General features: G+C 40.4%; 1 protein-coding gene across 3 annotated transcripts in view; it reads left to right on the top strand.

The window, feature by feature from the left end:
* The first annotated feature begins 8,097 nt into the window (after positions 1 to 8,097).
* Positions 8,098 to 14,705, top strand: part of Morc1 (MORC family CW-type zinc finger 1) — a 184,072-nt gene continuing 177,464 nt past the window's right edge. For 2 of the 3 annotated variants that reach the window (XM_013515034.1, XM_013515033.1), the window contains exon 1: positions 14,002 to 14,125. In XM_013515034.1, the coding sequence (XP_013370488.1) occupies positions 14,016 to 14,125 (110 nt within the window). In that variant the 5' untranslated portion in view covers positions 14,002 to 14,015. Of the gene's footprint in view, positions 8,332 to 14,001; positions 14,126 to 14,705 lie in introns of those variants that run through there. The other variant, XM_013515035.1, reaches the window with a different exon arrangement.

The following is a 14,705-nucleotide window of genomic DNA, read 5'->3' as shown; positions in this document are numbered from 1 at the left end:
GGATAATCTAAAGCAAATACTCCTCAAACTCTTTTTTTTTGAGACAGGGTTTTGCTATGCACTTCAGCCTAGTTTTAAACTCATTATGTAGCCCAAGCTGGCCTGCAACTCATGGCAATCCTCCTGCCTCAGCTTCCCTAGTGCTGGGATCCTCAGACTCTTTAATGAGATTGAAAGGGAAGGAACGATTCCCAGAGCCATTCTGGAAAGTGATTGCCCTGATTCTGAAACCAACCAAAAAGAGTATTACAAACTTATCTCTTTAATGAACATTGACACACAAACCGTCAACAAGATAATGACAAGCAGGATGCAACAAATCATCAAAAAGATCATATATCATGACTAAGTAGGATTCATCCCAGGGAGGCAGGGACTGTTCAACATAGGCAAACTAATAAATATAATGGCTCTCATGGAGAAATCAAATAACATGTAATACTGGCAAGGCTGTGGGGTAAAGGAATCCTGCAGTTTTGGTGGGATTGTAAACTTGTACAACCATTATGGAAATCAGCATGGAGAGCCCTCATAAAACTATAACGAGAAATTCCATTTGACCCAGCTATTTCCCTCGATATGTCTTCCTGAAAGAGTTAAAGGCATATCACAGTGATAGAAACATACTGTACCCATGTTTACAGCAGTTTAACTCATAAGAGCTAAATCTTGGAAGTGGTCTACATGCCCATCAGCAGTTTGAATGATCAAACAAAATGTGGAATTTATACACAAAGGAGTACTACTCTGTCACAAAGAAGGGTGAACTTGTAGGAAAAATGGTACCTTCACACCATAATGTTAAGTGAAATAAATCAGATGAAAAAGCTTAAAATTGCATGATTTCTCTTAAATGAGAGAACCAAAAATATAAATAAAAAGCAAAATAAAAGAAAAGAGGAATTAGAAAGATAAGCCTTTTTCAAAAAGAAAAGAGACTGAGTAATGGGGGTGGTAGGGAAAGCAATGAAAAAGAAAGAATTAAAGTCCGTTATGTACATGTGCCAATTCCCTATGAGAAATGCAATCATTATGGGCTGCAAACATGTCCCAGTAAAAAATAAAATTATTAAAAAATTCCAAAATCCTCTGCATCACCTCCACCCTTTTAAATTCTTCTAGGCACAAATTCATAATAAACAATTATTTCATTAAAAAATAAGAAAAATCAAATTATTTCTGTGCATAGGAATTCAGGGTTAATTATACACATTCACACAGACACGCAAATACACACATACCCATTTCTGCCTGTGGGGTGTGCTTCTAACAAAACGTTTTTTTGCATAGGTCTCAGGCTTATCGTAGATACAGAAATTTATCCTGAGTTAAGCATCTGTATCAAATCGTTTACACATTGTAAGTATTTTCATTTTTTTTTAAATGAAAACAAGTGAGCTCCCACTTCAGTTTTGATACATCATAGAAGTTTTGATACAAGTTTTGATGCAGTCGTTTGATACAATCATAGGGTCTCACTTCAGTTTTGATACAAGTCACAGAATCACCAGGACACACTGGCAGTGATTCACCTGGCCTTTGCGCCTTCCTTGATCTGCCTTTAAACACCTCAGCTCTCAGCTGTGCTCAGAGAAGGTTAATGAATTCATTCTCCCAGAGTGCTTTAAGGTCTCTTTATTTAAGGCGCAGTGTGATTATTATAGCTTCTAAAAGACGCTTAAAATTTTTCTTTGTTCAAAGACACTGGAGCTCTTCTTTGAGGACAGCAATTAAACAGCCTTCCTAGCAAGAGTACCATGTTAATATGTTAATACATAATCAGCGATAAAATGATCAAACACAATATTAACCCGTTCAAAACCACATGACACCATTGCTTGATTCTTTCAATGCTTTAGAATATGTCTATGGGTAAAACATATTCATTTTTTAAAAAGTTAAAGGGTTATAAGCTAATAGTCGTAAAAGATATGATAAATAGAAAAAGAATAAGCTCTTACCTATAAGCAATGTTGAATACAGGACTATCTGAAGCGCTTTATAACCCATGATCCTGCTTTGGGAAGAAAAGATTTAGTTATTTTAACTTAGCTCAGACAAGAAGGGTGTATCAGGTATTTCTCAGCTGTAAAAATCATTTGCTGTATACCTCGAAGCCTTGTGAGCTAAAACAAGTTAGAGAAAGGCTGGTACTTAGGGTGGCTTTTTTATAAATCTCCTGCCTTCTTACCCTTTGGACTTTTTGAGCTGACGTTTCACAAGCTGCCCTTATATGAGCCATTTATTTATTTACTAACTTTACCATCTACACAGACCAATGTCATACTAAAAATGGTAGAGAACCAGATCATTCTTATATCGCTAGTGAAAATCTAGAATAGTACAGTTGCTTAGAAAACAGTTTGACGCTTTTGTAAAAATCAGAGCACACAGTTTCTATCCAATCCAGTAATCGCACTACTGTGCATTCATCTCAAGCGAATGAAAACATGTTCACAGGAAAGCCTGTATATGAATATTCACAACACCTTATTAATAATGGGTAAATCTGGAAACAAACCAGACGTCATTCAACTGAATGTCGAATTGCGGTACATCTGTAGTATGAATTATATCAACAATAAAATCATGATTATTGTTTGTGTACACAATAACTTGGGTGAATTTCAAAGGACATACAATAAGTGAAAAACGCCAGTCCCAGGTAGTTGCATACGTAAGTGGTCCCTTTTCTATAATGTTCTTGAAAATGACCAAACTGTGGAAATGAAGAATAGATTAGTGGTTGCTAGATATTAATGTTGAGGGGTGAAGGTAGGTAGGTATGGTTTATAAAAGACAAATATACAGAATCCTTGAGATGGTGGGACTATTGTACAAGCAGACTGTGGTGATAGACATGTGAACATAAGCATGTAATCAAATGACATAGAACTAAATTCTCTCACACACAAAAATGAGTACCTGTAGAACTGGGGAAATTCAAGTAAGATTGATTCTATCAATGTTATATCTTTCTTACAGTATCATACTATAGTTTTGCAAGATGTCACTGCTGGAGGGAGCTTGGAAAAGAAAATACAGGACCTCTGTATTATTTCTCACAAATGTGTGTGAATCTACAGATCTCAAACAGTTTAATTAAAAAACAAAGACTGTTTCCAAAAAATGCATTATATATGAAACCAGAACACTGCATTCATTTTCAAACTATTGCTCTTTCAGTGGTGTGATGAACAGTTCACTGAATCACTTCATCATCTAATATAATTTCTTTGTAATGACAAATTGTACATCTGTTATCCAGGCTCATCAAGATTATGCAATCTGTAATGAACAGATATATAGATGTAAACGTACTAGAAAACAATTTTCCTGATGCCTATCTTTGAATTGTAGAGTTTTTAAGAACTTGGATCTACCTAGTTGGTAGGTTATACCTGCATTTTCTGATGGATAAATGGTTTGGGAAGAAAGATATCTGAAAATAAATCCAGCAGAATCTTGGAAGATCATCTCATCTGTCCACCTGTGTAAGATTTTGAGGTGCAACTGCCATTATCATAATTCTGCATTATTTTTATCTTGGTTGAAAAGGTATACATTTGTGCAATAGAAGAGAAAAATTTCAGGAAAATACTTTTTATTTTTGAGCTTTAAGATCATAGAATCAAAAGAGAAATTGATTGTCTTCTATTCCACATCTGTCATTCTTAACTTTGTGACTTAACATGAGTTTTATGTGGGGAGAGATGGGGCAGGGCTTGCTTCCTATCTCATTTGCCTTCTCTCACAAGCTAGGTCTTCGTTCAGCTACTTTGGATAACCTCACAGCAAGGGTATAGAAACAGTATTATCATTATTTTGTGGATAGGTAACCCTAGACTGAAAGAGATTTCACAACTTGTCCAAACAGTGTTCAAAAATGAGAGGGTGGAGTGGAGTGGCCCTGTCCAGGCCCACAGGTGAGTGTGGCCTGGCAACTCAGTATTATAGGGATATGAAATACAAGAATGTTCCTGAGCCAGGAAATGCTACCTTGCCTGGAGGATGAAGCCATTCTTGATCTCCCAAATCAGACTTGAGTGCTCCTGCATCTCCATCCCTGTCACAGCGAGGCCACGTGTCCTTGCACTGTGGTCACACATGGACATTTCAGTATTCCTGAGTAGATTGCAAGCTCCTTGAAGGCCGGGTGCTCCTGTTCATGTGCTCTCAGGGCCTAGCACGGTGCTTGTTATGTAAAAGCTCTCACTGAACATGACAGAATTTAACTGAGTCAGTTGTGACAAATACAATTACACTGTGCTACGTGGAGTCAGTGTTTTCCTGTACTCTTTTATCAGTTTATCCAACTGGCTGAAGGAAACAAACATAATGTAGCAGTTCTGTTTTTACGTTGAGGTGTTGGTTTTAGTGGTTTTCCGAGAGCTTATGGCTTCTTATATCTACGAGAGAAGGAAGTTGGCACCCGTGCATGTCGGCAGTCTTAACTATAAAGACGTAGAAATGCTCTTTGAAATAAAATCCTATCATCTGCCTTTCAAAAACAGAGAGATCAAGTGGCATGCATTAATGAAGCTCATTATTGGAGTCTGCTTACAACTTTGATGTGTTGTGCTCAGAAGTCATTCCTTTAATATGATATGATAGACCTCGGTAGGCTCTTCCATATCAACGAAATACCAACGTTAGAGGAAGAATGTTTGATTTCACATCCAATATTATGAAAAAATTTTTCAGAAGGAAAAAAAGGAAAGAAAATCGTATTTCATGAAGGAACAAGTGGAACTTAGTCTTTACGCTGAGTCATGCCATCGAAGCAGCTGGATTCAGAAAACTGCACAGTTTCAGCAGACGCTGCGCTCGTGTATAAAGTGCTGATAACAAGCGGTGGAGGGAACGGTGGAGCGTGGCATGATTCAGTGACATCAGCATCGGTGAAAGGTGGAAGGTCAGTCAACGTGTTGTGGGAGGAGAAGATATTAACCCTTACTAAACCTTGTGTTGAACTTTGAACTGCATTTAACGCTGGACACCAAGCTGGTTGTAGAACTTGTTTCTACAAAGGTACCTGAGAGTCTCAGAGCTGCTGCATGAGAATATTTAACCATAGCACCCCGTAAGGGAGTCATTTTTAAACTGATCTGACTGCAGATATAGGTCTGCTATCATTTATATTCTGAGCATTCTGCAACCGAGGGGATAGTTCACTACACCTGGAGTTACTGGCTGATATTTAGGCAGAAGATAGCACCACAGCTGCATCCTAAGAAGGAATAAGTTTATCTGCAAAGTCTTGAGCTAGAAAACAGAAAGCAGTTATTTAAAGAGGCACAAAATGCTACACGCAGTTGCAATTGGTGTAAGTCAGAAATTACCTTTGATTTACTATGGGTTTTTTTCTTGGAAAATGGATTGTTTTTATTTTACTTTCAGTTTATGAACAAAATGAAGACTTGTGGACAAATATCGATAGAGTCTCTCTTTGCTGCCTACTCTTCACTCAAAAGCACTCTACTCCTACTTACTATCATGTCTCTTGTGACTTTGCTGTCGCTGTCACCGGAATATGAGATTGTACACTCATCATATATTTAAAGTAGGAGTGGGATTAATTTAAAGAAATGGGCTATCATATCAGAGGAATATATTGTGCTCCTGCATTCATTTTTACTGCATATGGTACAGTTGTAAAAATTTTCTACAGCCTGAGATGCCTTAGGTTTAATGTACTTTGGAAATGTAGTTTAAAAACATGGACAATAGGCTTCTCTTCTAGTATGTGTAAGTGGCTCAGGGTCTGCGAAAGGTTCAGCTGGTCCTTTCTGATTTCAGGAAGAGGTAGCTTCTCATTCGATGGAGTCTGAGTGTTATCTGCAGGAATAAATCACCAATACTATCCAGAGTTGTTCTCACCTCTCCTTCCTACCAGTTTGCAAGTTTGTGCATCCCTCACAAAGGAGCACAAAGGTACAAACAATGGGGGTATTACAGTCATATCCTGTCACTGTTATTCATTCAACAACTATTTATTGTGCACGTCTTATACTTTAGATACTTTTCAAAGTAGATCTTTTCTCAGAATACATCCCACAGTCATAGTTCCAAGTACATTGCAAAGAAATAATAAAATTGTTTCTAATGTGAGAGAAAATAATTTCAGGGCAGTTTCCCAGTAGGGCAAGTTGGATTTTCCCAGAGGAGAAATTAAGCTGAAGGAGGAAGAAAATTCCAAGAGAAGAAAGCACAGGCAAAACTAGAAGGCTGAATGGACCCAGTACATTAGTCGGGCTCCATTTGGGGCCGTTATAGTAACATTTGTGAGTAATCTATTTGTGTACAGCAAGTCCTCAACTTCCGAACATTCAAGCTGTGCACTTTCCCAGGTACAAATGGATCTCATATCACAAAATACGTAGGTGGGAGCAAATCATAGAAGTAGCTCACGTGTGTGCAGAGCGCTGTCGTAGCCATCCGGCTGTGTTCTTACTGTGCAGTGCAATAGGATTCACTAGTACAGTGCTCAACACAGTAGTACAGAGCCCAGGGTGTCCGGAAGCAAGGGAAAAGCAGTGGCGATGTGGAGGGGACTGCTAGGAAGTGCAAAGCACCGCACATCGTATGTCTATGTCAAAGGTGTACAAAACTCACGTGGTTGGACTTACCCATGAATCTGACTTACAAACATTCCAAAGAACTCATTCATAAATTGGGGATTTGCTCTTCCTTTAAAATTCTCTGCTCCTGAGGTTTGATAATTTTAGTGATTTCTCTTGGTTGTCACTATCAACAAAGTGGAGTAATTTAAAGATGTGTGGGGGCTGGGGATTTAGCTCAGTGGCAAAAGCGCCTGCCTGGCAAGCGCAAGGTCGTGAGTTCGGTTCCCGGTACCGGAGAAAAAACCAAAAAAAAAAAAAAACAAACAAAAAAAATAAAATAAAGATGTGTGATAAATACAAATGCATACAGTCTAGCAGCTGAAGTGAAAATGCCAATCTGTTTGTGATATGATGTTAGAATCATGCAGCTTCTTGATTAAGCTTTAAAGCAATGCCCGCCAAGGCATTGTCTTCCTTATGCACTGAATAATTGATAGCTGACAATAGTGACATTTATCAAGCACCAACAATGCGCTAGTTAGTGTACAGCACACAGAACTATCAAGGGGCCCAGCCCAGTTGGCTCACTATCAAAACACAGTCTGTGGTTTGCTAAGTTGCCCGTGCTTCACTCAACTAAAAGCAGAGAAAGCATTTCTGGAGATGCACCGAGAAGTGAATGGGACCAGAATCTCTCTGCAGGTAGCTCTGCAGGCAGGCGTCAGTATTATTTCCACAGGGAGGCAATCTATTCCCTTGGCTCCGGTGATCTCAGAAGATAAACTTGGTAATCTAGTACAGGTTTGAAATAAAGCCTATTCTGTCATTCTATGGTGCTTTTTCTGCTGTGGGAAAGCCCTCTTCAGCGTGCCTTTCTCAACCTTAACATGTGAGAATATGCGTTTCAGCTTTGTGTGTATAAAGAGAACAGTGGAATTCTCCAAGAACGTGCTTAGCTTAAAATGATTTAAACTACTGCTTGGAATTTCTGGGTCCTTCAGCAAGAGCTGGAAGACTTAAGGCATAGGAAAGGGACAGGAGAGGGTATATGAAAATTAAATGTTGGGGCTGGGGATTTAGCTCAGCAGCACAGCACCTGCCTGGCAAGCGCAACGTTGTGAGTTCGATTCCTGGTACCGGAAAAAACCAAAAAAAAGAAAATTAAATGTTGTGGTGGATAAGGACTTGGGGAGAGTAAACTGAGCATGCTGCATGCTGAATGACAAGGCACAAGAGCTTAAAAACAAAGCACACAGGATGCATGGCAGCTGGTAAAAAGAGGCCAAAACCACTTCCCATCGATTGCTGTTGGGTGGTTAAAGAGATTGCTAGGGTTGCCGTAATAACACACCACAAACTTTTTGGCTGGATAATAAAAAATTGTTTTTCAGTCTTTTTTTGGTTTTGGTGTTTCTCCGGTACCGGGAATTGAACTCATGACCTTGTGCTTGCCAGGCAGACGCTTTGCCACTGAGCTAAATCCCCAGCCCCTGTTTTTCAGTCTTAAAGGCTCCAAGTCCAAGTCCAAGGTGCTGGTTGGCTTGGTCTACTTTGAGGCCTCTCTCTGGCTCCTCTCCGGCTTCCCTCAGGCTGCCTCTTCACAGGGCAGCTGCTCTGTGCCACGGCAGTCCTGGCGTCCCCGTCTCAGACGTCTTCTCCTCTTCACAGAAGGACACGAGTCACACTGGGAAGGGATTGCCCTGACAAACTCACTGTGAAGCGTTCGTCTCTCCAAAGGCCCCCTCTCCAAATCCAGTCACAGCCTGAGGTACTGGGAGTCCGGGATTCCATGCACGGACTGGGGGAGGACATTTCAGCAGCACAGGGAAAACATTCAATTGCGGATACTTCTGCTCCTCCCAACTCCTGTTTCTCCATACCAACTAGGAGTACTTGGAAAACTGGAAAGCCTCCCGGAGGGGAGGAGAAGCCCCGGTGCAGGTCTGCTGGTGGACAGCTTTTCCCCTGGGGAGATTACCCTTCGCTCTTGGCTAGAACAAGAGGCAGAGATACGCTGCTACAGTCCTCCTTCTCCATCTCCCTAATTAAGTTTCCTTCCTGGGCATTCAAAAATTGTTTACTTATTTGTATTTCTGCCCACTGTCAGCACACCGGAGCTGATTTTAGTTCTCATTCTCACTGAGGGTGACAGTGGGTTAGTAATTTCTTTTTGTGGAAAGAAGGTACATCAGGGCGAGTATACATGTCCAGTAGTGCAGTGGGGAACCTTCACCTTCAGGGGATTACTCAGAATTTAGAACTTTCTCATAAGCTCCAGAAGCAGGTTATTTGGTTCATTCTGGGTCATTTTATAAGCATTTAAATGCATCATCATACTTTTTTGTTTGTTATTGATTGTAGCATGTTTCTCAAACAAACCTGACAATATTATCTTTTGGAACTAGAAAATTAGACTTAGTGCATCTTCCCAGGCTCTTGAAATTATGATTGTCCCCATTCAGAGGGTTCCCAGGAGGAAGTTTTAGAGCTTTAAGTTCTAATAGACATAGAACAGGTGCAGAGCCCTAGGTCCTTTTGGTGCCGGAGTGCCCTGTAGGTGAGGAGGATGTTGTATTCTCAACATTTACAACTGGATTTTCTACTTAGGATTACTAACCTCTTGGATCCTTCAGATGAGGATTATTATGCGATAGACAAGTGAGCACTAGGTAGAGAGAAGTGTGGAGCAGTGATCTTGGAAAACATAAGAAAAAGGGAAAAAATTACAAACCTAGGAAAAATAAGCAGAGTTAGGACTCCATCCAATTAAATGAAGACATCACATGCTTTGATTGAGACAGACATCAGGATGAGACTGAATGGAGGCTGGAGTCTGTTTATGCAGCAGAAAAAGGTGAAAGACAGAAGAGACAGTAGTTAGATGATCAACTGTACACCTAGCATTGTAAAGAAAGTTTTGAACTCCTAAACTGATAAAATAATGTGGGGCAAAATTTAATAAATCCAACCTAATGAGCCCCCTGCCTTGAATGTCCCACCCTATCATGGCATGCATTTTCTGGGCAAAAATCCTGCCAGTGGCAAATTAATAATAATAAAGATTCATCATTACCTCTGTTATTTAAGGAGATTTAAAAAAATTTATTTTAAAGATAAAAGAAGGAAAACATATTAACAAACAGACATCCATTTACAAAATAGCATAAGAACAATACAAGCAATACAGAGTTACAGACAAGTGGTAGGAAATTAACAATTGTTGTTGTATTATGTATTGATATCCTCAAAGTGGTTTCTTGGGAAAACAAATAGAGACGTGCAATATTGATCAAATAGGTAATCATTAACTGTTCCTTTCAGTAAGGCAATAAAAGTCAGTAGCAGAACTATGCTAGCTATCCTGTATCTACATAATACATAATTTCCCCTTCTTTCTTTTCTCTTTTCCCTCACCCCAGTTGCTCTTTACTTTTGAGCGTTTTCCTTTCATTTCATAATGCCTGTCATACCTCCTCATTTTTATTCACTCTTTCAGGTTCTTACATTAGTGAGATAATACATTGCTTACACATGGAGGTCTGGTTTATTTCACTTATGAGTATGGTCTCTAATTGTGACCATTTACCTGTAAAAGCCTCTAGTTTATCTTTCTTTATAGCTGAGTAATATTCTATTATATAAAAGTACCACAATTTTTTTATCCAGTCCTCAGTGGATGGACATTTGGGTTGCTTTCACAATTTAGCAGTTATAAATTGCATTGCTGTGAACATAGATGCACATATATCACTGTGATATGATATTTTCAGATCTTCTGGGAAAATACCCAGAAGGGGAATAGCTGGGTTGAATGGGACCTCTAGACCTAGTTTGCTGAGGAAGCTAGGAGATTTTTTTTTTTAAATCTCTAACGATTGCATGGAAAGGCAAGGAAATGTCCCTTCTGGAGTGATGCTATCCACTCCCACCATCACTGGGCATGGTGAGCGTGTCCCGTGAAGAGGCCCTGGACAATGGCTGCTTAGCTCCAGCTGGTACAAGTCAGTCTGTCAACTCACTAGCAAGTGATCAGCAGGTAAAGTGAGCTTCTTCTAGAAGGAAGGGGGTAGGCAGTAAGTAGGAGACTAAAGAAATAGAGGTCACCCTGAAAGAGAGAGTGGGAGAGGCTTGTTGCAGAGAAGGACGCTCAGTCCTCATGACCTCCCTACCCTGCACCCTCACTGGGTGAATTGCAGTAAATATGTGTGGAACTGGGAAGCTGACAAACGCTGTGGACTCCCAGTTCTTACAGGCACTCTTCACCTGAAGGCCAGTTGACATTTCTATTGCTTCGGTGTTTTCCAATAGTCTTCTTCATGTTATGAATCAGAAATCTCAAGAAGACGTTCCATTATTAGCCAAAACACCAAAATAAGGTCTCAGAGCAAATCTGCCCTCTGGACAGGGCCCCAGACCTCGTCCAAGCTAGGGATGCCCAGCCAAGGCCTCTGAGTCAGAGGAGCAGGATAACACAAACATCTTACCTTGAAACAAGTAACTGCCACATGGAGTGCACCGTGATTCCCCACGGTCACACCCTGTTATTTCCCTCAGCGGTGAGATGAAAGGGTTTCTGCCTCACTGAAGAAATTTCAGACTACCAATAAAAAGATGGTAACATGCTGAGCGGAGGGTAGAAGATCCCTTGCGTCACGTAACAGCCACATTTCTTTTACAGGTTGGATTTTTTCATCACCTTATTGTAACTTTCTATGACTTCATGATCATATTGTGATAATTAAGATACAACAAAGATATGTAAATTTAGCGATATAATTAAAAAACTGTTCTACAAGTGTTGTGCAGCATGGGTATATATAAGTACTGTGTCTGCTCTGCAATTCTTTCGTTATAGCATTCTCTGAGCTTAAGTGGCAGGGCCTGGCAGTTTAATACGGTAGAGACAGGACAATAGTAAAAGTCAGCTAGTTAGCAATTTTAAAATAGAAATCATATTTAAGTGTTTACAATACACTTTGGGCAGGGGATATAGCTCAGTGGCACAGCACCTCCCTCTCAAGAGAGACGTTCTGAGTTCGATTGTTGGCATCAAAAAATAAATAAAATAAAATAAAGTGAAGTAAAATAAAAGGGCAAATAAAATAAAATACACCTTAGATGGTGGGCATGGTGGCACATGCATGTAATCCCAGCACTCAGGAAGCTGAGGCAGGAGGACCACCTGGAGTTTGAGGCCAGCCTGGGCTGCACAGCAAGATCCTGTCTCAAAAAAACCAAAATTAAATAAATAAATAAATAATAAAATACACCACACATTTTCTGGATGCTGTAGTGCTATGCTACAATGGGAGGATAATAAAATTATAGCTAAATAAGGTCCCTAGGCTGAAAATTATATGTGGAAGACCATACAGGACAATTTGGCTCACTTCAAAGGTCTGCAATTGAGTTCAAAAAGAAATTGTAAGAGATAGTTCTTTTTGCCACAGGGGGAAAAATGAGCTTACCTTTTCCCTTGGTATTACCAGTGATTCAGTGCGTGTTGCTAAGTGCTGAACTCAAAGGGCAAGGTACGAGGCTTTCTTACATGTGTGAGACTTTTTCCCCACCTTTGAACTTTTACAAAGGCTTTTATTACAGTATTTCAAAGTCCAACGTGTCTTGTTTTATCATTTGCATTCTAATGGTGCTCCAATGACTATTTACAACGTTGACTATTTACAACTGTCTTTAAAAGAGTTGCTGAATGAAGGTGAAGCAAATTTGAGCAGGACTTGAACCTTACTTTCTTTTCAGATCGAGGATGGTACATAATTTTTGAAAGCCAATGTGGTTGACATATATCCTCAGTTCAGAATTGAGCTTTAGTATCTAAATGGGAGTTCTGCGCAGAAATGTTTTAATGTGTTTTTTTTTTCAAATCTTGAAAAATATTAACTTATTGCCACAAAATTCACATTTCCTCACCCATTTGTGTGACTTTTTACTGGTACCTTTAACTGGCCTTTTCCATTTCCATGAACTTCATAACTTCTCATTTTAGAAGCACTCGAAGCTCTGTAACTTCATTAGTATTTTCCATAATATGAAATCATGTTTCATTGGAAAATGACAACATGTTGCTAGTTACTACCCCTGAAGACAGGAAAGCCATTTATTTATTGTAACTGCAATGACAATTTCCCTCTACTTGGATGCACTGTTTAACACTAAATCCTACTGATCCCAAAATGAGCTCATTTTCTTCTACCTCTCAACAGGATAATATTTTTTTGGTGTGATTTGCTCAATATTATCAACCCTAATACTATCTGCTTAAGGTTTAAAACTTAACAGCATGGAGTGATTTTTGCTCCACCTTTTCTGTTTTTCTCAGACCCAAGAACTAAATTCAGCCGTGCAGGTTTGTAAGCCTCCCCATGTATTTACGACTGTCTGTTGATCATGAGTAGAAAGCCTGCTTTCAACCTGTCATTCAGAGCCCACAATGATCTGATTTCCACTTCCTCTCTAAACTTACTTTTCCAGCCCTACTTTCAACCTTACAGTCCAGACATTAGTTAGTTGCTTACTGCATACCCAGGATTGCATGAATTCCCAGAGAGATGTGAAAAAAATGTCTGCCTTTGAACTGACCGGAGGTAGTCTACTGTCCAAAGAGTGACTTGGACAGGTCACTCTGGGGATACTGATGGAAGGGTGGGTGATTAGCGGGCTGCAGCAATAGTGACATTGCCAGCTGTACTTTGCTGAGCTACTGGTTTTATAAGGCTCTCATCAAAATAGCAAAAGCGAGGTCAAAAGCGAGAAAAGTTCAGTGTATTCCACTCCCAGTCCCACCTTGTCAACTAAGTCCACCCATCTCACAAGCATGGTCTACTCACAGTAGTGGATGAGCTCGTGCTGCACTTGGCACACAGCCCTGGCACCTCCTAGGGGTCCACGGGACAGCTAAACAGAGGCTCCCATAAAATGCAGTCCCTTTGGCTCAAGGTGAGAGGACAATTCTCCCTCTGCCCAGGCATTTTCATACTTTTCCTATTTCAACTGAGCCCTTGACCTTGTGGCATGTATCTGGCAAGTACAAACTCCTCTTTCATGGCATCACCCCAACTTCACTGCTTCATTGAAACTTTCATTACCACCTCTGTCCTCAGAGCCCGCCTTCTCATGGAGGACCTGAGTGATACCTCAACAGTCCTCCAGGGTGGCAGAGATGGAGCACTGTGTCCCTCAGACTTCATGTACTTTTTCTTCCACTCTTCTCAAAGAGCTTGGAAAACTAGGTGCGGCTCTTAGAAATCTTGGTAGCTAAAGCTCTGGACATGGACAAGTTTCCACCAACGCGATCAAGTTCTACACGAAGTCAGAACTCAGGTGTTTCCCCCTCCTTTCGCTTCCTTCCTTTGTTTCTTCCTCTTTCTACCTTTCTTTCCTTTTTTGCTATTTAGCTGCCAGTGAGCAGACAATGTGTGTGAGTGTTCTGGCCGAATGGCCGGCCTCAGCACTCTGCCATTTGGGAGCCCTCCTCAGCAGGGACGGGAAAAGACTCCAGAGGTGGCATCAGCAGGCTGCTGCCTTCTGCTCTTCACCTTCATGGGGTGAGCCTGATTTCAGTCATCCGGTGATGGGTCCCCCATTTTTGCTCTTCTAGTCCAGTCAGAGGCTTTGCGGATATCTGTTTCACTGTATTATATATTTTTGTGCCTTAAGGACCTGGAGTGGTAATGTAAGATCTTTGGAAGCAGGAGTGAGGCTCTTTACTCTTATATTCTTGTGCTGTGCCAAAGAACTGGCTCTTCTTAAATAAGTGGTTGGTTTGCTAGGGGAGCCAACAACAGCTTTGTATATCACAGTGACATAAACCTGACCTGATGCGCAACTTCCTTTTGTAAAACTCTCCTTTCCTGGCCAGCCTGGTCTCTGTCTCCTACATACTTCAGCTTGGTGATTCTAGTTGTTTTATGTTGTGCACTGCTGTCTGCGCCTCCCTCCGTCTTTGTGTTCTGACAGCTGTTCCTGTCTCCTGTATGTTCCTTCCACGGTCAACACATATTTATCATCCTGACAAGGAAAACCTGCAATGTCGCTGTTTAATAAATACTTTGCTGTTGATATCTAGTGATGGAAAGAAAATACTTCTCTAGTGCTTTCTGGAATTATGCTTTGCCTTAGTAACAG

This window comes from Chinchilla lanigera, unplaced genomic scaffold (assembly GCF_000276665.1).
Source record: "Chinchilla lanigera isolate Chin_1 unplaced genomic scaffold, ChiLan1.0 scaffold00026, whole genome shotgun sequence".
NCBI lineage: Eukaryota > Metazoa > Chordata > Mammalia > Rodentia > Chinchillidae > Chinchilla > Chinchilla lanigera.
This window is presented reverse-complemented; position numbering and strand designations above follow the sequence as displayed.